This window comes from Lathamus discolor, chromosome 6 (assembly GCF_037157495.1).
Source record: "Lathamus discolor isolate bLatDis1 chromosome 6, bLatDis1.hap1, whole genome shotgun sequence".
NCBI lineage: Eukaryota > Metazoa > Chordata > Aves > Psittaciformes > Psittacidae > Lathamus > Lathamus discolor.
This window is the reverse complement of record NC_088889.1, coordinates 74,576,931-74,602,530: the sequence shown is the minus strand read 5'-3', so window position 1 is coordinate 74,602,530 and position 25,600 is coordinate 74,576,931. Positions and strand designations below refer to the sequence as shown.

Sequence of the window (25,600 nt, the reverse complement as noted above, 5' to 3'; positions counted from 1 at the left end):
GTAACCTATTTTCAAGCACCCCGAGCTCTACAGCATCTCAGTGCTCTCACAGAGATCTTCAGCCTTATTTTTCCTCTTGATGAGCGGGTCAGGCTTCATTTCAATGTGAGTTGTTTTGCTTGCTTGAACGTTTACATCCTTTCGGTATCTGTCCTTGACTACAAGCCTTCATCTCCGTATTCAGCTTTTAACTTCTCCTTGCTTGGTGGTTTCTGCAGCTTTTGATCGGGTTTGTTGTGCTTTCCTCCCACCACCTTTTCAGCTTCTTGTAGTGAGTGAGTGCCCAGCCTGAGCTGGGTGCTGCAGAGTTCACATTTTGGGAGCAGCAGGTACTGCTTCAGACAGCACCTGCAAAGAGTCCTGGGCTTTAGTTTTAGTTGGACGTGATCTTAAAGGGCTTTTCCAACCTAGTGGATTCCATGACTCTAAACTAGAGCTCTTTAGTGCCTTCCCCCTCTCAATGAATTCAGGCTTGCTTTTCCAGCTCGCCTCTGATAGATCCCTTGGGAGCTGTGCACAGACCCTGGCTCAAATGCTTCTTACCTCCAGTGTAGTCCTCTCAGAGTCGCTGGCATTGCATCTGATCTTGGACACCCTCCCTATTCCCCTCAGTCTTCTCCCACTTCCCTGTGAAATCTAATAGTTTGGATCTCTGTCATAAGGCAACCTCAATTCTTATTTATATTTTGAGGGCTCTTGCACCCTTTGAGCAGAGGAAATACTGGCTTTGCTTATAAAGAGATTTCTAAAATTATCCTGCATGGATTCGCAGGCTGTGTCAATGTGAGTAAAGCTTAAATTATCTCCAACTGTGTCGCTGCTGCTGCTGTATGTTACAGGGGTTTTAGCTGCTGTTAAACTTTGGTGTCCACTATTATCAAGTGCCTAAAGAGGCTACAAGAAACCTGGAGAGGGGCTTTGGACAAGGGCCTGTAGGGACAGGCCAAGGGGGAATGGCTTTAACCTGACAGAGGGGAGACTGAGATGAGCTCTTAGGCAGAAGCTCTTCCCTGTGAGGGTGCTGAGGCGCTGGCACAGGGTGCCCAGAGAAGCTGTGGCTGCCCCATCCCTGGCAGTGTTCAAGGCCAGGTTGGACGGGGCTTGGAGCAACCTGGTCTGGTGGAAGGTGTCCCTGCCTGTGGCAGGGGGTTGGGACTGGATGGGCTTTAAGGTCCCTTCCAACCGAAGCCATCCCACTGGGAGCGGAGCTGTGCTCACAGCGAGGCAGTGGTGTGGGTGTGTGGGGTTGAGCGTGCCTGTGGACACAGCGCGTGTTTTGGGAGAGGAGCGCATCTGAAATATTTTGCTTGTTTTGACCCAGGGCCCAGCTCTTCACCGCAGGAATTCCCGGTGGAGCTGCTATTCCTTTTGCTGGTTCCTGGCCCACCCTCACCTTGCAGCCCGGGCTGGCTTGGCCGGGCGCAGCCGCAGCTTGGCTGTCTCTGTCCTCCTCCCCCTTCAAAGGGTGGTTTGTTGTCACTAATAACACATCCCTATTCTGCGGGAGCTTGAGGACGGGAGCTTTTCTTTTCCCCTTGGGGAGGAAAACGCTCCCAAGCCAACATATTCCATGTGGTGTATTTGGGGCGCGGTGGTTGCCGCTCAGCTGAAAATGGAATTTGCAAAGTTTATTCATTTGTAAATGTCCCAAAGACTCCTATAAAGAGGTGATTTCTGTGCTCCCGGGTTTTTCCTTTTCCTGCTAAGTTTTGGCTCTGAGCTTCTTGAAGGCATTCCTTCCCGGAATGGCTGGGAAGGGTTTGGAGCGTCTCGTACCACAAACAGATCTTTCCGATGATGTTTGCGGCTGTAATCAGATGGATGGTTTATCCTGCTGGATGCAGCCTGGCAGGACTGTGAATACTCAAAGGCACGGTTTGTCTGTGCAGGCTGGGAGGGTAATTTTATCCCAGCTACCAGTTTATTTAAGAAACCTTTTTGTTCTTCCTCTCTCCTTCATGTTCAGAATGCAGCTATTGCTGGGGTACTTTAATTACAGGCTTTGGTGCTCCTCTGGAATGTGAGATCATTTCTGCAAATAAAGAAATATTCTCCCCTCTCCATCTCCCAGAAGAAAGAAAGATCATCAGTTCCGCCTTTGTAGAGTTGGCAAATGCTGGGGGCAAGGGGAAAAAAATGGGATTTCCAGGGAAGCAGGGTATGGATGTGGCACTTCCCAGCTGCGAGGGCAGTTTGTGCTGGGCGAGTGCTGCCAAAGGCTGGGTCAGGAGCCATGGCAGGGGAAATGGACCCCTCTGAAGGCTTTCAGTGTGTTTGTGTGTGTGTAGTTGTTAAAAATGCTTGCAAAGGCTTTTTCCTGCAGCTGGGGGGTTTGCAATAAAAATGCTTCCCAAGTGTTGCTTAGTGTTTGCCACCCTGTGTGGGGCTGATCTCCGTAAGACAGAGACTGATTCACAAGAGGTTCTCCCTTCTCAGGAGCAGGAGGTATTTTCTGACTAATAACGGTTGGATTGGGGTCATCATAATTAGCCAACTGGAATATGATACTGCACCATGACACGGTGATTCAGCTCTTTGAGTGGTTCTGACCTGGTATCGCTTACAGTGAAGGCTCCCAGAGCATATCAGAGTCACTTGGATCATTGTGGAACTCAATGCAGCCAGTAATTTATAGTCATTACAACAATTGCCTACAGAATTTCTCTGTTTTATTCCTGCTTTGACTTTGCTGTGCTGCTGGTTGTCAGATGAGATCCACTCAGAGCCCAGCAACTTCTTTTCTTCCTTTATGGCTTTTGATTTTTTGCAAAACAAATGATTTCCCATTAGCTGCAGGCTCCAGCCCTGCTTGGGCAGGGCGAGCCGCTTCACTGGGCCACCCTTGCCTTCCCCTCTCTCTTGGGACAATGGGTTCCCAGCACTGAAAGCCACTGGTACTGTCCGTGTGGGAGCAGTCAGTGGAATGAACAAATCCATCTCTCAGCCCTCCCTCATGGGGCAGCCTTCCTAGTCCTTGGATGTGGCTACTGGATCCCTGGCAGTGTTCAAGGCCAGGTTGGATGGGGCTTGGAGCAACCTGGTCTAGTGGAAGGTGTCCCTGCCCATGGCAGGGGGTTGGAACTGGATGAGCTTTAAGGTCTCTTCCAACCCAAACCAGTCTGGGATTCTGTGACTGGTTCCTCCATGTGAGCTTGGGGTGTGCAGTGCCAGCCTTTCCCTCTGCTTGTTTGCATAACTTGGACACCCATGGAGAATGCAACTAAAATACTCCCAGGCTGGTTCTGGTGAGCTTCTCCGTAGCAGCAGCAGGGCTTCACCAGTGGTTCATTGTATCTGCTGTGCTGTGGTTGGGGAGCATGGTGCTGGTAAGGACATGGCAGCAAGTGAGCTCCAACAGCTTGAAGCTTAAAGTGCCGTCTGACTCATCAGGTCTGACCATGAGCTGGCATGAGATGAGTAGGATTAGGTGGTGATTTGAGATCTTGCTACTGTGTTCGCGTTGTGAAATGTGCCTGTGTCCTTGGGGAATTGTGCATTTTGTAGTTCCAGTGACTTCTGCATGGCTCCCACATGCCAACAGCGTTTTCACCTCCTCTTGGACTACAGTGTGTGCTCCTGGTGCTGTGCTAAGCTGCCTGGAGCTTTTCTCCTGATGTTCTCCTGACAGTGCTTTTTGTGGACATCTGCACTACAGCTGCTCACTTAACCAGCCAAACCAATTCTGCAAGACAGTTGTACTACTGTGGTGCGTCAAGTCCAGCAGACCCCCCAAAGCCTTCATTGTCCACCATAAAAGCATTGCGTCTTTCATTCCCCTCAAACTGATCTTTAACAGGATGCTTCTGCCTGGAGGAGGTCAGTGCTGAGCCATGCTGTAGTGCTGCTGCTGTCAGTGGCTGTGCTGGCCTGTGCATGGTGCAGGTGGAGGCAGGTCCACGCATATCCAGGTTGCATGAGGATGGTAAAGCACGAGTGGCACGATGCTGAAGGCTGGTGCTTGCCCCTGCTGCTGCTGAGCTGGAGGTCCACATCTGAGGCTTTCCAGTGGAGACAGGAATTCCATCAAGCGCAGTGGGAGAGACTTCATGGGTTTCATAAAGCTGAAAAATCACTTAATAGCTTCTTAATATCTTTGTGTGTTTCTGCTTAATAGCAGGAAGACACCCACAGGCTCAAAGGGAGCTAATCCTCCATACAAGCAGGGTAGGTCACAGCTAATGTCAGTGATACCTGACATGAACCTTGTTTTGGGAACCCAAGGAATATCCCTGAAGATGTAATGGGGCAGTGGAAATGCCAGCTTGGGCTTTCTGCACTGCTCTAAGTTGGACCAGTCATTTCTTATTCCTGAGCTTTGGTTCATGATAAGGTTTCCCCTTCTCTGTAGAGTCTCTACTGGAGACCTGCACCACTGTTGTGGTTTTGGGGCTGGGGCTTCCTCAATGGAGGTGAGAGCCCCGTTGAGCTGTGGGTCTAGAATGGGCTCTACTGCTGCTGCTATGTCGCTGGGAGCATCCTTCTGCCTGATTAGCCCTAGTTTTGGTCAGGTACTCTTCCCTCTCTAGGGAGAAAACAGGTCTGAAAGCAGAGAGATGTCTGGAGGCCGTGTGGTGCTTGGCATGCTCCAAGCAGTGCTTCTGCCTGGCCTGCTCCTCATATTGTAACAGCAAAACCCCTTTTAATAGAAGGAAACACCAGTGACACCAAGCTGCTGAATTTGCTCACCGAGCGTTACCTTATTTGATGCCTAATTAAGCCGGAGCAAGCAGTCTTGGCAGTGGTATTAGATGCAGATGTGAGTGCTTGCTTAAATGACACCAATTCTGGCGTTGCCTGTGTGGGTCCTGGCTCCAGTGTATCCCCAGCACTGCAGAAGCCACCAAGGTCCAGCGGGTGACAGCCCTGGTGATGTCCCATGGTGTTCTATGGGAAGAGCAGCACTGCTGCCTGTGTTACAAGGGATTGTTACAGCTGGTGGCCAGGCTTTGCAGGCTGAATGTCCCTCTATCGGGTTATGCTGTAAGCAGCCTGCTAGGCTCCCGTTCCATTGGGTTTTAGTAATGCAAGGTAGGTTGTCAGGAAGAAGAGCTCCTGTTCCCTCTGCTCCAACATCCCGTGGTCAAATACCAGCAGTGCCACAATGGGCTTGAGTCACTGCTACTGGAAGGGGTTGTCAGCTTGCAGACTGACGGCTGTTCCTGCTTACTCTTCTCTCCCAAGAAGGAGTAAATCCAGAGGGAGAAGACCTGGTGCTGGGAGCTGCATAGTCTGGCATGACTCAGCGGAGCAGCCTGCCGACAGCCCTGTGGAAAATCCATGTGCCAGAGTCCAGCAGGAGCCGGGGCTCGAGCACAGTGTTCAGGGATAAAAGGAGCCCAGACCATCAGGTTTTAGAGAACAGAAGCTGTCAAGGGCAGGGCACAGCGCTGGACCAGGATGCACATGGCTGCTCCGTGGTGCTGAGCGCTGCACGGGATGAGGAGCTGCTCCTGGGACCGCCTCCTGCTCAGGGAGAGTGTAGCTGTGCCGAAAGAGAGGCTCTTCAGATAGGGAAGTAATGTTCAGCTCTACTTTGGCTTTAAAAGCTGATCAGGACTCAGTGGCCTCTGCTGCTGCCTTTGGCTCCGGAGGCATCTGTTCCCTCCCCTCTGCACGGCCATATTCCTTATTTTCTGCCAGGGCAGTGGCAGGTCTTCACCCATCCCACTGCATGAGGAGATTATGTGTTGAAAAAAAATCTGGATATCCTTGTGGAAGTTTTCTTCCTATGTGTGCTAAATGGATGCAGCAACTAGCTAACCCTGTCCTGACTGCTTGGAGCTGTGGGGCTGCTGTGCTGGCAGGAGCACAGTGGAAGGATGCAAAGAGCAGGAGCACAGTGGAAGGATGCAAAGAGCAGAAGCAAAGCTTGCGGGAGGCTGCTTGCCCTGAAAGGTCCAAGGGAGATGCTGGAGACCTTGGTGTGCATCAGGGGGGTGCTGGAGACTTTGGTGTGCAACAGGGAACTGACTCCTGGACGTTGTGCTGCACCTCCTCAGGCTCGGTGGAGCATCCATCCCTTGGTGGTACCTTGTCAGCGGTGTAATGGATGAAGGAGGGATGCCGGTAGCAGAGGTAGGACTGAAAGCCTGGAGCATGGAGGCAGGTACCTGGTGAAAGGTGACTTGGCTGCCAGACCAGCAGAGACCTGCAAAGCCATGGTGGAGCATGGGGAGCAGAATCCAGACCTCTTCCTGCTCCTCTGCTTGGAGGAGCTGATGGTGCTGGGCACGTGGTGGGCCCTGGAGAAGCGTTAACATTGCCATGGTGAGGGAAGGCGACGGGGTGTGTGTTGTGGTGAAGCTTGTACAGGCAGTACTTGCAATCCCACTCTGACGTCCTGGGCTTCCCAAGCTGTACATGGCATCTCAGCCTCTTCTTCCTTCTTCTGAGGACCTACCTCTGCACCTACAGAAACTGCTGTGGGCTTCCCCACCTCTGGCATGTCTGCTTTGTGTACTTGCCTCTGCACAAACAGCACTTTCGGAGAGCTGTGGGAAGAGTTGCCAAAAGGAGGGGAATAACTTGAAGCAGTTCTAAAGAGGAAATGAGTCTTTGCTGGGCTCTGGATCAGGTTTGTTTGTGTTACAGTAAACTTAGCAGTGACAGTGTGGCAGGCTCAGCCTGGCTGGGGAAGGGCAGTGGGCTCTCTTACCCTTGGCTCTCTAGTATTTAGCTGCCTGGTTGGGAAGTGACTCGTGTCTTGCACTCACCTGGGCTTCACCTCTGTAGCAGAGAGGCTTCCTGAGTTCACCAGATTCCCCAAATATGCAAGTTGAGAGATGCAGCTCGCTGCCCCTGCTCTTACGGGTTGCTGGTTTGTGCATTGACAGGAAGAGGCTTCTCCTATTCCTGTTGTTATGAGGTCATTATAGAGATTATAGCACAATACATCAGGTTTTGGAGAGGGTGAGTTGGTAAAAGTAAGTCCTGAGACGGAGGATTTATTCTGGGATGTTCCATAGGGGTTTCTCACCTGCCTGGGAGGAAACAGAAGCAGAAGCTGCAGTCTTGGATTTATAAGCCTGCGGAATCTGAGCTGTAACCAGAGAGCCCCCACTGCAGGCACACCTTGCGTGTGTTGTAGTGGACTTCACACAAAACTAGACAAGGAGCTGCAAAATGCTCAGCATCTTAAAACGCTGGTCCTCAGTGTGTGGCTGCCTGGTGTGTTCTGTGGAGCTGCTTTCTGTCTGGTCAGATCAGCCCTTAAATCCTGCGCAGGTTTCTGCGTGCTTGTGGTGCCTGGCTCTTCCCCCGAGGGTGGCTCCAGCCTACATCAATGCATGTGCTTTATGTAAGAAGTAACTGAGCACTGACTAAACCTTTCCTTTCAGCGCAGTCTCCTGCCTCTGAGCTGCGTGTTTGGAAGGGTGAGAACAGGTTTCCCCTGTCATTAGAGGAACAAAAACTAGAAACAAAGCTTGTCATGTTCAGGAGGGTGGAGGAAGAGCACTTTTCAAGTTTCACTAAGCAAAGGAATATATCTGGAGTAGAGTGTTGCAGCTGAAGCCTTTGAGCACGTAGGTAGCGACAGGAAATTGGAGCAGTTGAGACAAACACAATTAGACCTGGATAAAACCATTTCAGTGTAATTCACGTTCCTGTTAATGTTTCCAAACCGTCCTTGAAGGTGTCTCTTTAAATACGTTTTTATGCTTCAGAGACCACAGTGGATGGGCGATTTGGAAATAGCCATACTTGATCTTGGAGGACACGCTTGAAAATGTGACAAAGCTCCTGATGCTGTGGTGAATGTAGAGGTATGCTGCTGCTTGCAGACAAGCCTTGGAGCTGGTGGGGTTACTCCAAAAGGTCCTGTACTCAGGTCTGTTACGTGGGTCAGACCAGAGGAATTTCTACCAGCAGGTAAAAACCCCCAAACTGCTGAGTGAGGGATTTGGGGTGGTGAAGACCTCCTGCAGTTTGGCTCCATGCTGTGCACTGAGGGCCTGGCTGGATGCAGTGATTTGTTCTGGTTTCTTGGGGGCTGGGCAGGAAGGATATGCGTCCTCAGGCTTTTTTGGCTGACAGCTCTTTAAAGCATATTCTGGCTTCTCTTTCTTCTTCCTGTTGAATTTTGAGTGTTTGAAGGAAAGCCTTTTCCTTCGCTCCTGATGCGTGTGGTGCTTAGGCAGCTGCTTGGGCAGGAGGCAAAGCAGATTTGCTCCTCTGCATCAGCTTGGGGCTCACAATTGACATGAGACCTCTTCCTTCCCTTTCCACAATGGGAAAGTGATAGTTTGCTGGGGAGAGAATTCTCTCCTGATCGTTATGTATCCCCATCTCTGCTCTGGTATTTCCTGTGCCTGCAGAAGGAGCCCACTGACCCCGCGGCGTGACTCATGGTTCAGGGCTGAAGGCACCTGGATGTGAGACTGGTGTAGAAGCTGCCTGAGGAGGTGACATGCGTCAGAGGTAGATGGTGCGCTGAGTGGCTTTCTCCTGGATAAACAGGAGGGAGGAGGATTTGGTAGGCAGGTGGATGTGTTAAAGGGTGAGGATTTCATCTTCCTGGGCAGGTAGGGAAGAATGGGAGCTTGCTTTGAACTGGAAACAAAGTGATCAAAGGCAATGATTGAGCTGCTGGGCCTTCTCTCCCTTGTTTGTAGGCGATCCCTTTGCCATTCCAGTTCTTAAAATCCTTGCAGGCTGGTGGAGTTCTATTCCCTGATTTGCCTTAAACAGTAGGTTTGATTATTTCTCCTGTAGCGGAAAAAGATGAGAATAAACCAGACTGAATCTTTGTCTCCTCAGAGAGATGGCTCAATTTTTGGTTTCAGGTACTAGGCTGATAGTGGAAGGCCCTGCAGTGTTCAAAGCCTCTGGGACTGAAGTGACGATAAGGAGAGGTGAACTGATGTCTGTGCAAGATTAGGGAGGGACATTGCAGAAAGCATTTTCTTGGGGTGTTGCTTATGCTGGCCCTTTAAAGAGAGACTTGGCCAGACACAGTCTGCTGCTGATCTCCTCCTGGAGGTCAGAGAGCTCAGAAAAGGCTCAGAGAGGGCCACACTCACAGCAGCCCTGGATAAGTGCTGCCACTTGCACAATAAATAACGTGGCTCTTGCACTGCTTACTCACAATTGCCCACTGCTTCTGCCTGTAATGAGATCTGCCCCTTGAGGGTATTTCAAAGGTTAGTTAATGAGGTGTAATTGCAGCAGAACAGAAACCTGCTCTGAGGTTCTTCCTGCTTTCTGGAGTGCCAGATCCTTTAAGGGATTACGGAGCCGGTTCCTATAAACATTGCTGGAGCCAGTGCAATCGCGAGTTCTCAGCCTTCCACTTGGCCTGCTTGTTTATGCTGATGAAGCGGGGGGATAGACATGGTCTTACCCCAGACAAATGCTGCATTAACAGGGATCAATTCATTTCAGCTGATCACATTGCAACCCATTGATTGAGCGACTGCACAACCTAAAGAGAATGGCTGTATAGGAACTGCTGTATCTTTGGGAAGTTGGGTGCTGCTCCGGAATTTGGCTGCAGAAAGTTCAGCAGTTCCAGCACATTTACATGTTTCCCAAAGATTAAATAATACAAAGATTCTGGCTTCTGTAATTAGCATTTAAATTTGTTTTTTCTTTGAAGGGAAGAATCCTTGAAGGGGTTTAACCCTTGAGAGAGACAAAGTGGGTTTTTACAAACAAATGAGTACGTTGGCTCATACCCTTTGGTCAAGTGCAGAAGGTAGAGATGCTGAATCCATCCGTCTTTGCATAATAACCATGAGAGATTTTCACATTGCATGTGCTAGCCCTCTTAAATTCCAGTGTCCACTTCAGGCCAAAGATCTGTCTTAACATAAAGAGAAGAGCATCTAGCGTGAGCCCTCTCCTGCGCTCGGTATTGCTAGCTAAAAATCCCCTTTAGTTGGCTGTTACGATAATGTGGCATTTGGCTTTCCCTTCGTTTCCGTTCAGGGATGTGTGGCTTATGATACTGTTCTCCCCCCAGAGATAAAAGATGCTCAGAGCAGATCTGAGCTTCTTGCAGACAGAATTGCGTAGTCAAAGTCATGCAAGAGGTGCCTGGATTGTCATGTCCTGTTGCAGTCAAGCAGGCTTTGTGGACCCTGTGCACCCAGAATTGGTCTGGACCTGGTTATTCAGTGTAAATGACTTCCCTATGTTTAAAAATCCAGCACCCACTGGATTTTAGGATGGTTTTGATCCTCTGTTTTGCTTGCAAGACCCTTCTTAGTGGCAGCACGAAGTAGACAAACCTGGTACTGCTGGATGTGGCAGGCTGTTTGCAAACAGGCCCTTGTAAACCTGCTACAAGCCAAGGGGTGGTTTGAGCAGCTTTTCTTAAAGCCAAACAGAAGATAACGGCTGGCTTGGGGCATGTTTAACATAGAGTGGAGCCTTGCACAAAGGCCAGCAGAGACCCAAGCAGCAGAGCATGCAGACAGCAAAGGGGAGCACTGGAGGAAATAACATGGGGCTGATAGAAAAGGCTCAGCATTGGAGGAAAAGCAAAGTTTTCTTTTTTGTTTGTACTACTTCAGAGCCCGTGTCCGAGCCAGACATCCAGGTGTGGGGAACCATGTCCATGTGCACTGTGCTTGGTCGTGCAAAGCTGGTTAAACAGCTCCATCAGTGTTTTGGAAACCTTTCTGTCCTGACAATGGCGATGGTGAAAAGGTGTGGTTACTTACCCCTGTGTGTCATCCCCACAGTCCTTGCCTATCAGAGGGGTAGCAGCTTTCCCTCCATAGACTTTCCTCAAAGGTGGACTGGTCCTTCAGAAGCTGAAGCTGCAGCTTGTTGAGTGTGGACCCTGCTTTCTTGCCTGGTCCTGCATTGCTCTGTGTTTATACTTGACCATGAAAGCTCCCATTCCTTCTGGAGGGGAAGAAGCAAGGGTAAGGTCCTTAATCCTGTCAGTCTCCTGTAATATTCCATTCAGGAGAGAGAAATTTCTATTGATGAATAGTTTGGGAAGAGATGGGGGCAAGAAGCGCCCGGGTCTGGCGTGGGTTTGCAAGAGGGAGCTGTGTAGGTGCCAGGGGCTCAAGGATGCACACGTGAAACCACGCGTTTTCTCTGCCTAGCACAGCCTCATTGCTGGAATGCTGAGCGGTTGCTTTCAAAGTTCTGGTTTGAGTGTTTCAGCGTTTACTCTGTAGGCCAAACCTTAGCTTTTCTGTAGAAACAGGCTTTAATAAGTGATGTGCAATTGTATTTTGAGCTGCTTATAGGTAGCTTCTTGTATCAGTCCCCAGCCAGCACAGGCTGCTGCCATCAGGTAAGCATGTTCAACCTGGGAAGGTAATTTTTGGGTGGTTGTGTTAACGGTTCCTCTGATGGTTTGGGCTAAAATCAAGGCCCAGCCAGCAGTGAGCATGCTGTGTCACCCAGGCAGCACCTGGACTGGTCTTACTGGCTTTGTAAGCTTTTTCCTGGCTGGGCTGGTGTGTCCCTGTTGATGGCTCAAGTGGCCAAAACACATGAAGCGTGGTGCCCAGTTGAACCAGACCCGGGTAAGTGTCTGGCAAGGCGTGCCTTACCTGGACAGGTCTATTTGTGTCTTTCCAGCAGCTCCCTGGGTTCTTTTTGCACATAATCCATGTGGTAGGTTCCTTTGGGGGCCTGAGAGTGTAAATCATCTGTTAAGCAGACCAGTTCTTCACCCTGGCTTATTTTCCCATGACTCACCTTGGCGCTTGTCCTATTACTCTGAATACTGAGACCGCATGTAAAACCTTTTCCAAGGGAAGGAGGGACCAACTTCAAGGCAGAAGCATCTGTCTTTGCTTACTGCAGCATGTGTGAGACTGCAGGTGCAGGGTTACAGTGGGAACTTGCTGCCTGCCTCGAGCGTTTGGGGATATTAATCAGGAATATGTTATCAGTATTGATTCCTTCTTTTTGTCTCCTTTGGATTTGCTTCCAGTGTCCATGTAGAGCAAAGCAGTGCTGAGATGCTGACTTATTACTCTATCTTCATCACATAAGTAGCTTGTGTGGAGGGCAGGACGTGGCCCTGGTCATGGCTAGGCTGGAAGCATCATCTGTGTGAGATACCATAGGGCTGTAGGAGCTGAGCTCCGCTGGCTCTTCCTTGTGGGTGCCTGACTGCTGTGACCACTAGAAATCTCCCTCCCTCATTTCACCCCTCGGAAGAATTGCTTTCTGGAAGCTGATTCAGCCTGGGCTCTGCCAGAACATGAAGGAGAACTGGCAGGCTCAGGGGTTACACGGAGGTGTTTGCTGGTTGGCCAGCAGCACTTGATACAGGCAGAGGGGATATCTTGTTCTGTTGAATCCATATGCTGTGTGCTGGAGACATGGAGCATCCATAAGAACAGATAAGAGGCCTGGAGCTCCCTTTTCCTCCTGCCTGCCTAGCAGGCCCGTGCGCAGCTGGGGAGTCCCGCACCCCCGAGAAGCTTTCATGGAGTGGCTGCCAAGCCTTTGTGTTCCTCTGGTTTTGGAGAGCCTGAGGTCCCTTGGTGAGGTGGTTTCACTGCGCCGAAGCAGGGAAGCTCGCTGTGCCCCACGTGGCGGGGGGCCCTGGCAGCCGGCACAGCAGCACGGCGCGGTGCCGACCCTGACACGGCGCTCCGAGGCGGCTTGGTCAGAGGAGAAGGGGGTGGCTGACAGCAGATCTTGCTGGGTCTGGCAGGCAGAGCGCCCTGCTGGCGTGCAGAGCTGTTTAATGCTGGAGGAGACGTGGTACTGTGGTTGGTGCAGTGAGCCGTTCCTGTTCTGCTGCTGAAAAGCCAGATGACCTCCCTCCTCGTCCCCAGTCTGCTTCCCTCTCCATGTCCCTCAGCAGCAGAAATCCCTCAGGGACCAATGGCAGGAGCTCATTCTGTGCCTCATCCCCAGCACCAGGGTAAGCACCTCACCACCAGTCCTGCTTCTGCAGGCTTCTGTCCTTGTCCAGCCTAAGAGAGAGTAGTTTCAGGTAGTTTTAACCTCTTGCTTTCCACCAGGATTTAAATTGGCTATTTAAGTCACATCATCCTCCTTGACTCCTTAAGGCTCTGTATTTCTAGACACCCCTTCTTCAAGAAAGAGTTCGTAACCCGTTTTGAGCGCATAAATAAAGAGTTTGTAACCAGCTACAAACACACATAGATGAAATGTTTATTTTGAATGTTTATTGCTGGCCAGAAGCAGGAACCTCCATGTGACTGCGGCTTGTATCTGCTTGGTTTTACCTTAATGTTGCAGTTTGGTAGGATATTAACTTCTGTGCTAATAGGAGTGTGGTGTTAGCTGCTCCATTCTGGCAGATTAGCCTTCAGCTAAACCCAACAAATCCATGACTTCAGAGCTAAGATTTGCTAATCTAAAGCAGTTTGAGCCACCGTGCTTGGGGGTTTTTCCCAACTGCCCTAATAAGGTGGTCTTTATCATCAACATGAATAAATGGGGAAAACTGGCAGTTAGAACCCAGGACTAAGATGCTGGGGCTGTTGGGGACCGCTCCAGTGTGGGTGGCTCGGTGTCATGACAGCTCGCTGTGAACAAGACGGGGAGTATCAGTAACACCCAGGACCTCTGTTTGACATTGCTCAAGATCTTGATGTGTCTTGAATAGCATGTGCAGTTCTGGCCTTCTTCACAAAGGATGGGGGCAGGAGAGGGAGCATGGAACATCATAAAAATTGGAGACATTGGCACAGGGTGCCCAGAGAAGCTGTGGCTGCCCCATCCCTGGCAGTGTTCAAGGCCAGGTTGGACGGGGCTTGGAGCAGCCTGGTGTGGTGGAAGGTGTCCCTGCCCATGGCAGGGGGTTGGAACTGGATGAGCTTTAAGGTTGTGTCCAGCCCAAACCAGCCTGTGATTCTGTGATTAACACCAGCAGTACCTGCCTGGTCCTCCCAGCCCCTATGAGAAGCTGTCCTGGGAGAGCAGAGGCTGGCTGGAGTTCTTTTTAAGCCTGCACAGCAAATACGGGCAGGTTTGGATCAGCACAGGCATGCTACCATGGGCTTGACCTTCCCAGTAGCTTTTGTTTGCATCTGTAATGTCAGGGTTGTGAAGTTTTAGGAACACTTCCCCTCATTTCCCCCTGCCCACAGCCCAATCTAAATACATGGTGGCTCTTTTGCGTAAACAAATGTGGCTGCTCTGTCTCTTTGCACAAGCACTGGTGCTGGAGCAGTGCTTTGCTAGGGTACTGATTGACACAAGGGCTTGAAACCCAGCTTGTCCCTGAGAAGCTGCTAGCACTGTGAGCAGCCCTGCCTGGCATGCCCCATGCGTCACCGTGGCTGGATCCTTGCAGAAACTGGAGTGTGTTATGATAATCGCTGATAGGCTGATTAAATGTCACTTGCATTTCTGTTACCTGTATACACAGATAACAAATTAAGCTACAGCTTTTGAACTCAAAAGAAGCTGCCAGATGCACGAACTGGAAGTGACACGCTCGGAGTTGGTTTATTAGTCTGAAATACCTTTGTTTAACATGCAAGAAGCCTGACTCATCCCAGCTGATACCTGCTGTGTGAGTTCAGCAGTTTTGTTACCTAGCAAAAACTGCCCAAGAAAAGTGGGAAAGGTGCTTGTGTGTTGTCTTTTCCCTGTTCATGAGGGAGTAACCTGGCAGGCAGGTAAGCCTGTGCTGTGCTGGAGCTTGGGGATTCTCTCATGGCAACCCTGTAGAGGCACAGTTGAGTTTTTATGGTCTTAGCACTGTGGTTCCCTTCTTGCTGGCAGCAAAACTTGCCCCTGCTGCAGGGAGGTGGGATGTCTGAAGCAGAGACGCCTCCTGCCTCCCCCAAACATAGAATCATAGAATAGTTAGGGTTGGAAAGGACTCAAGATCATCCAGTTCCAACCCCCCTGCCATGGGCAGGAACACCTCACACTAAACCATCTCACCCAAGGCTTCGTCCAACCTGGTCTTGAACACTGCCAGGGATGGAGCATTCACAACCTCCCTGGGCAACCCATCTCGGTGCCTCACCACCCTGACAGGAAACATGCTGGAATCCCCATGGATGTGCAGGTGAATGGCTCTGAGCATGCTGTGAATGTGAATTTCCTGTGTAAGCACGTACCTAGGTTTAGGAAAATAAACTCAAACAGAAAGCACCCCTGCTGCTGGTGTGCATAACGAGTCAGGCAGCTCCGAGCCCCATGCCTGGGCTTGGCTGTCCTCCGCACCCTCCAGTGCTGAGTCCGTTTTAGATGTGAGGTTTCCTTCCCTGGCAGACGTTTGGTGATTCACCAGCTTTTTCCCCCAAGAGCAAACCAAAACCAAGAGATCACCCGAGTGAGACAAAAGGCAACAGAAGGTTGTGCTCGTGAGAGCTGAACAAATCCCTCCCTGCAGGTTGCCCGCAGACTTCCTCCTGTGCATCAGCTCCAGAGGAGCAGGAGCGGTCCCTGTGTTGGGCAGGGTGCGGGCAGCTTCGGAGTACAGAGCTAATTGTGGAGCTGATTGTGCAATTCCTTCTTTCACCTCTTGCACACACTCCCTCCTGGGTTTGTTTCTCAGCTGCAGGATGTGGCTGTCAAATAGACAAATGTACCTCCGTATCTCTTAAAATGAAGGTTGGATTTTTTTAAAAGCAGGGAAAAATGTCTGATTGTCTCAGCTTGAGAAGCATCAGCAGTGTAAAGGGTTTTCTGCTCGTGGCAGCCTGGAAGGAAAGAACCAAATGCACTTGTTTGAAGACTTTGGGCCTCGAGGAGTAACCACGGTTTTGCCCTCAAATTATAACTTGTTCCATTTGAAAAGCCCAGATCATCCTTGCCAGGTCCAGATCTTGTGAGTGGCTCTTTCTCCATGTGTGTGCCTGCTCCAGCACTGCATCCTAATCCTGCTGACGTGATTCCGTCCCACTTGGGCATTGTCTAATTGTGAAAATGTTTCAATTAGATGGCCTGAATTTGTAACATGGAGCAGTTCATTATCACTGAATCCTCTTAACAGGGCCCTCCTACTGGGCAGCCTATTACTGAGTTTTCCCAATTAAGATAGGACCTCTTAAAAACCATGAAGATAAACAAATCCCTGGCAGAGCAGGACCACGTTGAAAGAAATAGTGCCCTAACCTATGTTTCAAGATGAAGTAATATTTTCAGCTCCAGCCCAGTCCTGATTAACCCTTTGTAGTGATTACTGATGGTCCCCACAAGAACAGCCACAGTTTGGTGTCAGCGTAAGAAACTCAAATCTTTTTCCTGGGAGGAGGAAAAATGGGTTACAAGGTGTTGCTGTGATGGAAGATGCTATTTCCCCAAAGGGCTCTGTGGGTAACACTGCTTTTGTGGTTGCAGGTAAAGGACCTAACAAAGTACCTTGATCCAAGCGGACTTGGAGTCATCAGCTTCGAAGACTTCCATCGGGGGATCCAAGCGATCAAAAATGGAGGTGAGTTTACTGCTGTGCTGTGGGTGAGGGCAGGAGGGCACCGCATTTCACACCATGGGGTAACAGAGCTGAGAGGTCATTGATGAAAACAAGCTGGGTTTGGTGTCCTGAAAGTCACTCCTCTGTGTTGGGCAGAGGCGCAGGGGCAGAGGTTGGGTGTGTTTGCTGATGGAGTTGAAAACAGTGATGGTGGTGGTGTGTTTTCCTGTTTATCATTGAAGTTCCTTCTAAACGTATATTGGAAACAGGAAAAGCCATCAAGGGAAGATCCATTTTGGTTTGGTGTCTGCTCTCCCCTGTGGTTTTGGGCCGGGGGGAGGTTGCTTGCTTGGCTGGCATGCTGCTGGAGATGTCTGCTGCTAAGGACTAAGGACTGATGCATTTGCCTTCACTCCATCCATTTGGAGGATCAGTGTGCTCAGATGATTTCTAGCAAGAAGCACATTAAACAAGAGCTTTGAACTCACTGACTGGCAGGTCATCTTTAAACACGCCTGTGGCAATTCCCATGTGGCTCTCGAGGTGATTGTTGTGAGTACTTCCAGAGCAATAGTTTGGTGAAATGTGAAGTATCTTTCTGGCTGGTTGGCATTTGAACTGCTTTGCTGAAGCAAAGATGTATTTTCATTGTGAGATTCATCTCTAATACAAGTCTTAGAAGGTCATTTTGGGGCAAGCCTGTTTTTAAGGGCAGGGTGTGCAAAACATTGGAAGCCTCCTGCTGAGCAGGTGTCATTTTAAACGTGCAAATATGAATTATCATACTTGCATATAGATAAATTCTGCTTATCTTCAACTTTGGCAGTGCTTTTGTGCAGTGATGAACATGTGCCATGTAGCCAGCCCTGCACACTGAGCATGCTTTTGAGTTCTGACACATCTGAAAGACGTGCAAAAACCGATCATTCCTCTACAAACCATGTTGTTTCGTGGGCAGAAAACCCTCAAAGTAGAAGTGACTCCAGTTTGTCCGTCAGTTGTCCATCCCTCTTGCTGTCCTGCTCCCACCTCCAGCTTATTTGTGCTCAGGAATGGAGCGTTGGCACTCATTCACTGGAGTGAATGGCAGCTCCAAAGTCTTTGTGGCTGGTGTAGCTTGACAGTGCAGCTGATTCCCAGCTCTCCTGATGCAGGAGGAATTGCATCATGCTATTAATTTGTAATAAATTGCTGCTGGAGTAGTGTGTTTGTGAAAGCCCTGGCTTGTGTTTCTCTTCAATAATTGATTGCTCTGGTATTGTGTTGTATTAATTGAATGGAAAAAGCAGATCCAGACAAAGCTTTTAATCTCCCTATTTATTAAACTTGAAAGAGATTGATATGTATTTATTACAGTGGTTAAGGAAGGAAGAGCTCTCTAACTGCACAGCATTAAAGCATTATGAAAGAAAACCAGGGTAGGGCACAAAGAGTTCTTTTGAGTCTCACCAGCTGAGCAGTTGCTCATGGTGAAGTGATCTTGAGGACTGGCTGTTGAGACGGTCAGTATTGACCATCGCTTTGCGAAGAAAGGTTATGCTTGCTGCTGGCTGCCCCTTTTAACAAGGTTTTGTTAATTAGCTGGGCCTCTTTTTGGCCAGAATTGGTTCTCTTGCATTTCCTGGCATTGTGCTGTTCTTTGGTCAGTCACTGAAGTGGGACCTGGTGTAAGCTTGTGCCTTGCAGAGCCTGTGTTAATGTAGGTAAGGGTTTATTTCTGAAGATGCTCCACTTTTCCTTCCCGCTCCTCCCTCTCTTGGAGGCTCCCCATGGGATAGCAGTAGCTGTGATTTTACTCAAGCCCTGGTCTAGCTTGGCCAACTGAGGGTGCAATTCTTGCACCTTCAGTTGGCCCACAGGACTTGCACAGTCAGCTGCCTTGCTTACAACTGCTTTCATGTTCAGTTGGCCTGTAGGTCCAGGGAAGACACTGAGCTCCTCAGTCTTATTCCTGTGCTGCTGTTTGAGGTGTGCTTCCACTGCCTGAGGAGCATGCTGATCTAGGACTTCTGAACTTCAGTGCAGAGCAAAGCACCATTTAGCCACTTATTTAACCAGTGAAAGCCACAATGCCACATCTCCACTGCCATGAAACAGTTCTGATCTCTTTGTAATCTTTGTTTGGCCAGGTAATGTTGACCACAGCAGAGAAAGGAGGAAGTGACTTGCATGCTGCAGAAGCTGGATTTGAGACTTTAATTAGAGTCTTTAGCCACTTGTTGCTGCCTTACCTTCTACCCTTCCCAGAGAGAAGACTCAATAGCAAAATGTGGTCCTCATACGTGTGTCAAAGGTGGCTGCATGTACATGTGATTGACATTAGAGTGCTCTGGAGAGGCCTCCCCTCTGCAGGAGATGATGAGCCCATGGCTCTCGGGCAGTTGGGCTCAGTTCTCAGACACAAGCAGCCTGGCATGGGGACCACAGGGGGATGCCCAGGTGTGGGGAGGCGTCTCAATCTCCCCTCTGTCAGGTTAAAGCCATTCCCCCTTGTCCTGTCCCTACAGGCCCTTGTCCAAAGCCCCTCTCCAGGTTTCTTGTAGCCCCTTTAGGCACTGGAGCTGCTCTAAGGTCTCCCCTTAAGGAGCCTTCTCTTCTCCAGGCTGAACCAGCCCAGCTCTCTCAGCCTGGCTCCAGAGCAGAGCTGCTCCAGCCCTCGCAGCATCTCCATGGCCTCCTCTGGACTCACTCCAACAGCTCCACGTCCCTCTTGTGCTGCTGCCCCAGAGCTGGATCAGGACTGCAGGGGGGGTCTCACCAGAGAGGTCTCAGCTCCTCACAACCTGCTGTGTCCCACCCCTTCCTGCTCCTGGGCTGCTGGGACACCTTTGTCCTCCCCCTCTCCATGGAGCTTTTAAAGTTTGTGTGAATGGTGACTGGATGCCTGTCCAGTCCTGCGGCTTGTAAATAGCAAAGCAAAGTGGAACAAACACTGGCAGCGAGTCAGGGATGATAAATAACTCTGGTAAGTGGACTTTTATGGCTTTGTATTGTAAAACTGGAGAAGCTGACAATGTAGTGGTGGCATGATACTCATTTGAAGGAGCAGGGTGTGTTACAGAGGATGCTGAAAGAAGGCAGATCAAGTGCGTGATGCCTGGGGAATCCACAGCCAGAAGAAACCCTGATGCACCATCAGGGAGATCCAATGGGACATCTTCTAGTCTGCAGGGGAAAAGAAATGGGAAGGGAGCCAGTGTGACTGCTGCATTCATCATGCTTAGAAGCTACAGCTTATGGGGGATCTCTATAAGAAACAGGTATGAGGGACTGTAGGCAAGCCCCTAAGAAAGCTCAGACCAGGAATAAGGTCTCTCTTTGTATGGCAGGAGCTGACCTTGGCACAGGGAGGGAGTGGGATGGTGTCTGTCATTTGAAGCCAAAGAGCAGCTCTATTTTGCTGCATGGTGGATGCAGGAACTGCTAGAGGGGGGTGAGTTGGTGTCACCAAGCGCAGGTAGTGTCAGCCACAGCTGGATGCAAACAAACAAGGGTTGTGCTCGCAACGAGTTCCTTTCTCTGACATGGTATTTAGAAACCTTTTCAGCTTCAGACACCTGCTTTTCTGCAGAGGCATCCAGCAGGACATATTTAATGTTTCCTCTTTAGCAGACCAGTGCTCTCCCTTGAACTCTAAAGCAGTAAGGAAGGAGTTCTGTGATTCCTGCACATACCCTGAGCTGAAACATCTGTAACATCCGTCATCCCAAGAAAAGCCCACTGGGAATGGGCTCTGTGCAGGTACCGCCTGCATGTGGGGGATCGCTGCTGGGTTCAGCTCAAATAGCCACTGTGCAGGCAGGGGAAGGTGCATTCCTGGAGCTCCTGGCCTCATCCATCCTTCCTGCATTGGCTTCTGATCCCTGAACAAAGGGGCCCCTGTGCATCGAGAGCAGACAGTGCATCCACTGAGAAATAGATGTGATCATGGGCTCAGGGCAGGGCCTGCGGATGGAAATAGTCAAATCTGTTTTTTTCAAGTGCTTCAACTAAAAGCTCTTTGGATTGGGGAAGATGGAAAATCCAGCTCCAGAGCCAACACCCAAACCTGGAAGCTATCACAGAGTTCCTGTTTGCAGGGAATGCAGGAGCCAGCGGGGTGGCCAGATTGGGGAGAGCCCTGGCAGGGCCAGCTCTGGGGGGAGCTGGGTCAGGAGTTATTCCTTTCTGAGCACATGAACTGCAGCTCAGTGGAGATGCCCCTGTGGCGTTAAATAAGAGGCATTGAGCAGGAGCAGTGTGTTCAGCACACCAAAGGCTTTTGAGAAGTTTCCAAACGACAGGCTGAAGGGAGAGGCATGGAGCAGGGCAGGGTGTTGAACAGCGCAGAAGGGGCTGGATGGTGGTCAGGAGCTGGCAACAGCGTGAGCTCAAGTCAGTCAGAGTCTCTGTGGGGCTTCATCCTTTGGTTCCTAAGAGCAGCCGGGGGAAGATTTCAATGGGTGTATCCTTGGAACAGAGTCTGCAGTTTCCTCGGCTGGCGTTTCATGTGCCGAAGTGGTTGGTGTGCTCCTGGTAGCTGAATGCTAATCTGGGAATTTCACAGAATTCCAGATGGGTTTGGGTAGGAAGGAACCTTAAATCTCATCTAGTTCCAACCCCCTGCCACAGGCAGGGACACCTTCCACCAGACCAGGTTGCTCCAAGCCCCATCCAACCTAGCCTTGAACACTGCCAGGGATGGGGCAGCCACAGCTTCTCTGGGCACCCTGTGCCAGCGCCTCAGCATCCTCACAGGGAAGAGCTTCTGCCTAAGAGCTCATCTCAGTCTCCCCTCTGTCAGGTTAAAGCCATTCCCCTTTGGCCTGTCCCTACAGGCCCTTGTCCAAAGCCCCTCTCCAGGTTTCTTGTAGCCCCTTTAGGCACTGGAGCTGCTCTAAGGTCTCCCCTTAAGGAGCCTTCTCTTCTCCAGGCTGAACCAGCCCAGCTCTCTCAGCCTGGCTCCAGAGCAGAGCTGCTCCAGCCCTCGCAGCATCTCCATGGTCTCCTCTGGACTCGCTCCAACAGCTCCACGTCCTTCTTGTGCTGCTGCCCCAGAGCTGGATCAGGACTGCAGGGGGGGTCTCCCCAGAGCGCAGCAGAGGGGGACAATCCCCTCCCTCTCGTGCTGCTCACGCTCTGGGGATGCAGCCCAGCACATGGGGAGTTCTGGGCTGAAGCGCTCACTGAAGCGGGGTCAAGGGGAGCTGCTCATTGACCAACACCCCCAAGTCCTTCTCCAGAGGGCTGCTCTCAGTTGAGTCCATCCCTGCCCCTGGATAAAAGCTGTGAGCATTGCATCTGAAAAGGTTACAGCCGAGAGAGGGAACTTCACATCAGTTCTCAGACCCAGATGTGGGGAATTGTCCCTGCACTGTGCACCCCACGTGCAGGTCATGCTCTGCAGCCTTACTGCAAGGGGAGCAGCAATGTTCCCTGCTCCCTGCTGTGCTGATCCCACGTCCTGGAGGTGCCTCTGGATCTGATAGTGCTTAATGGCATCTCTGAGATCAGGGCTCTGGGTGCCATGAACCAGTCGTATGAGGCTCTGGATAGCGCGTGGTGGCTCTGAGTTCATTTCCGCAGAGCCAGGCTGGCTGCTGCCCTGGTGACACGGGTCTGCTCTGGCTCTGTGGAGCATTTGAAGGTGCAGAGCGTCTTGGGTATCTGGTAACCTAAGCCACTGTTTGGTTTCTGTGTAGGTTTGTTTTTCTCCCTCCTCTGTAGGATCTGCATTGCAGATGGCTTTTGCTACGCAAAACGAAAGCTTTCCTTGCACAGGGATAATTCCAGAAGCCAAAGCTTATGTTCCCTGACTCCCAATCCAGTAATTATTTCCGGGGCTGTATTTGTGTGCATCTTCAGTGGTGTCTCTTCCAGACTGATGCTGGAAATATGGCAGGATTTGCAACAGGCTGCTGCTGACATCTAAGGGTGCTTTCTCAGTCGGGGTACCCAGGCCCAACTTAATATTCAAGGCTTTTTAAAAGGCAAGTCTCACTGAAGCTCAGCAGATGGAAGGAGAGCTCGTGTGCACGTTTGACTAAACTCGGTGAGGATCTGGCACCGGTGTGAGCACTTCCTACGTTCTCATCAGATCTGCTGATCTCTTCATTCGTGCAGCAGTGCTGCAGTGAGGACTTTCCTGCTGATCCTGCCTGTTCCTAAGCCTGGCTCCACCGTTGCCGATTAGGGACACAGCTCGTTTGATGGCTGAAGGTAGGACAGATGCCTCTTTGTGTACAGCTGTCGTTCCGAGAACAGGGGCTGCCATGAATGGGAAATCAAGATTGATTCAGGAGCAAGAATGAAATCAAAATTGCTCTGATTATGTCTTCTGCATTTTTTTGCATTGCATCTTGCTCTGTTCTGGCATATATATATGTATGTACTATATATATAAAAATATATATATATATGCTGCTTATTGCGGTAAGGAGTTTAAGAAGATGAGTGTTAATTCTGCCCCTGAAAGGAATGAAGATTTAAGTATTTTAAAATTTGTATGTATACTTGAGGAAAAAATTGATCAGACCTGCTCTTCTCTGTAGATCAGAGCTCTCCTCATCCCTCTAGTGCAGACGGATGCTCATAGCACCATTACTGTGCTTGTTAAGTTTGGAGTCCACGTGCTTGTCATCTGTGACCCCTTCTGCAAGGAACAGAAGCGGTCTTTCTTGGAGTACTGAACTTGGGGGTTTTTCTTGAAGTAGTGGTACTTCAACACTTATCTTGGAAAACACTGGGCCTGCCCTTGAAGATGTATGAGGGCTGTCTGTTGAGTCTATTAACTCTTGCTGCTTGCAGGGGAGGGGGAATTAGGAGTGTATATGCTAGCCTGTGATGGAGGCGAGCTGCTCTGGTGGCGTCCTGCGGTCAGAATGGTCTGAGGGCTCTCTCCATCCCTCTCCTAACAGGAGAGGGGTAGGTGCATCTGAAGCACAGAGCACTCTGCTGTGGAAGGCTGGTGCCCAAGGAGGAGTAAGTGTGGGATGGAGGTCGTCTGCATGAAGCACAAACAGAACTGAGCAGGTATGAGTCCAGCCCCACTTCCATCTCTGTTCCTGGGTGAGGGAGGACACAGGAGGGAACCTCAGGGCAGGTGGCTCTGGGGTGTTTGCTCTCCTCCTCCAGCCCATGTCACACCAGGTTTTCTCTGGAGAAGAAAACTCGGCCTAGTGCTCCCAGGAGCCTCAGGAATGCTGCACAGTGTGTGTGGTTCCCAGCCTCAAAGGGTCTGCCTCCTCAGATGGTTGTTGCTAAATCCATCGTTATCATACCTCTTGAAACAAGAGGACAGGCAGACTGCTTGGACACTTGCCTTGAGAAACAGCTTTGTGCGCCGTGCTTTTTAATAGCTGCTTGTGTTTCGGCACTGCTGCCACTGAATAAACTATAGGCTGCGTGAGGAGGATGCTCCTCAGCTCACCCACAGCCGGTGCAGGGCTGGGAGCAGCTCTGCTACATCTGTGGGCAGTGGAGAGACAGGAGCTCAGTGCGTGTTCCTCTGTTTTGGAATACTTTCACACTGGAAAAGATAACTCCAAAGTGGTTTGGTTGGGAGAAATGATATTTATTTTTCAAAGCAAAATCAGGAACAAAAACACCTCCCACAAAACTATTTATCTCCAGCCACATAGCTGCTGAGGTTCAGCAGACTTTCCCTGCATTAGGCTAAGCAGGGAGATTTGGATGAGTGGGGGAACTGCCTGTTCCCCTGCAAAGCAGGAACAGGGGCTGGGGCAGCGGGGGGTGAGGAGATGCTCCTCAGCTGTGAAACTTGTCCTGCTCCTGAGCTCTGGAGCAGCAGGGAGCAGAGCTGCACAGCTCACATCACTCTCGAGCTCTTCTAAGTCACTATTTCTGCCATAATCTTAGAATCCCAGACTGGTTTGAGCTGGAAGGGACCTTACATCTTATCCAGTCCCAACCCCCTGCCATGGGCAGGGACATCTTCCACCAGACCAGGTTGCTCCAAGCCCCTGTGTCCAACCTGGCCTTGAACACTGCCAGGGATGGGGCAGCCACAGCTTCTCTGGGCACCCTGTGCCAGTGCCTCAGCACCCTCACAGGGAAGAGCTTCTGCCTAAGAGCTCATCTCAGTCTCCCCTCTGTCAGGTTAAAGCCATTCCCCCTTGGCCTGTCCCTACAGGCCCTTGTCCAATGTCCTCTCCAGGTTTCTTGTAGGCCCAATATGGTATGGAAAGGACTCAAGTGCTGTTGTTTTGGTTTGCATTTCTATTTTCATTCACATGCGTAGTGGGGTTTATTCACTGTTGTCTCTTGGCGGCTGGGTGAGGGGTTACACCAGGGCCAAGGCAGGCTGCTCCATGTGCACCGTAGCTGAGCAGGGAGCACGTCTTCCCAAAACCAGCCTGGCAGATGACATGCTGCATTGACCTACTTTCGGGAGAGGCGCAGGAGTGTTGGCGAGCCGTGTCCGCAGGCCTTCTCGCAGCTCTGGGATGAGGATGTGGGAATCACTCAAATGTGCTGCTGTAAAACTGCCACTGAGGCTTTACAGCTCTCAGGATCCTGATGAACAGGAGGAGATCAGCATGAGCAGCTCTCCCATTTTGAGAATCCTTTCTCTAGGAATATTTTGAAGCGTATGCCAGAGGAATCTCACCCTGTCCAGTCACTGTCATGGAGTGTTAACAGGCTGCATGTCCAAAATACACGGGCAGTCCGAGGGGAATCTAGTTCATAGCTCTGCACAGCTGCCTTGTTTGCTGCAGACCCTGATTGAATGCCCAAAGCATCACTGTTTGCACAAAATTCCTTATGAAGGGAATGCGTTACTGTGCAGCCAGATCTTTTGCAAATCACAGAGTGGAGGGAGTTTGATGTGTCCTGATGAAGTAAGGGAGTCTCATCGTGGCTGCATAGACCCTCAGACCACAGTCAACCCCTGATAAAGGCAGTGGGGGTGAGTTAAAATTCCAAATGAAATGCCCAGGCTGGGTGCCCAAAAAGAACACTAATTTTTCTGTCAAAGGAGAAGAAAAAGCAGTGCAGGGATTACTTGTTTTCTTGGGAATATGGTCAATATAAAAATAGAGAGGAGTGTTTTATTAGAGCTTTGGAGCGATTCTTAGCGCACTCATCTACAGAGATGATGACTAAAAAGAAAACAAAGGCAACTTCTGTTGCAAAATAGACGTTTCTCATCCATCTGCCGCCCTCCGTGTTTCTCCATCGTGTTTTGTTTTCTGTGTCGGGAGCGTGCTGGTTTGTTCCACATCTGTTGCTGTTAACGCTTCTGGGAGACGGGGCTCGCCTGTGGTTTGGGGGTGT

At 50.4% G+C, this 25,600-nt stretch overlaps 1 protein-coding gene across 2 annotated transcripts in view; it reads left to right on the top strand.

Moving 5' to 3' along the window:
• The window catches only part of RAB11FIP3 (RAB11 family interacting protein 3), a 77,871-nt gene that overhangs the window by 4,315 nt on the left and 47,956 nt on the right, over positions 1-25,600 (top strand). For both annotated transcript variants that reach the window (XM_065683726.1, XM_065683727.1), the window contains exon 2: positions 16,252-16,345. In XM_065683726.1, coding sequence (XP_065539798.1) covers positions 16,252-16,345 — 94 coding nt within the window. The remainder of the gene's footprint in view (positions 1-16,251; positions 16,346-25,600) is intronic.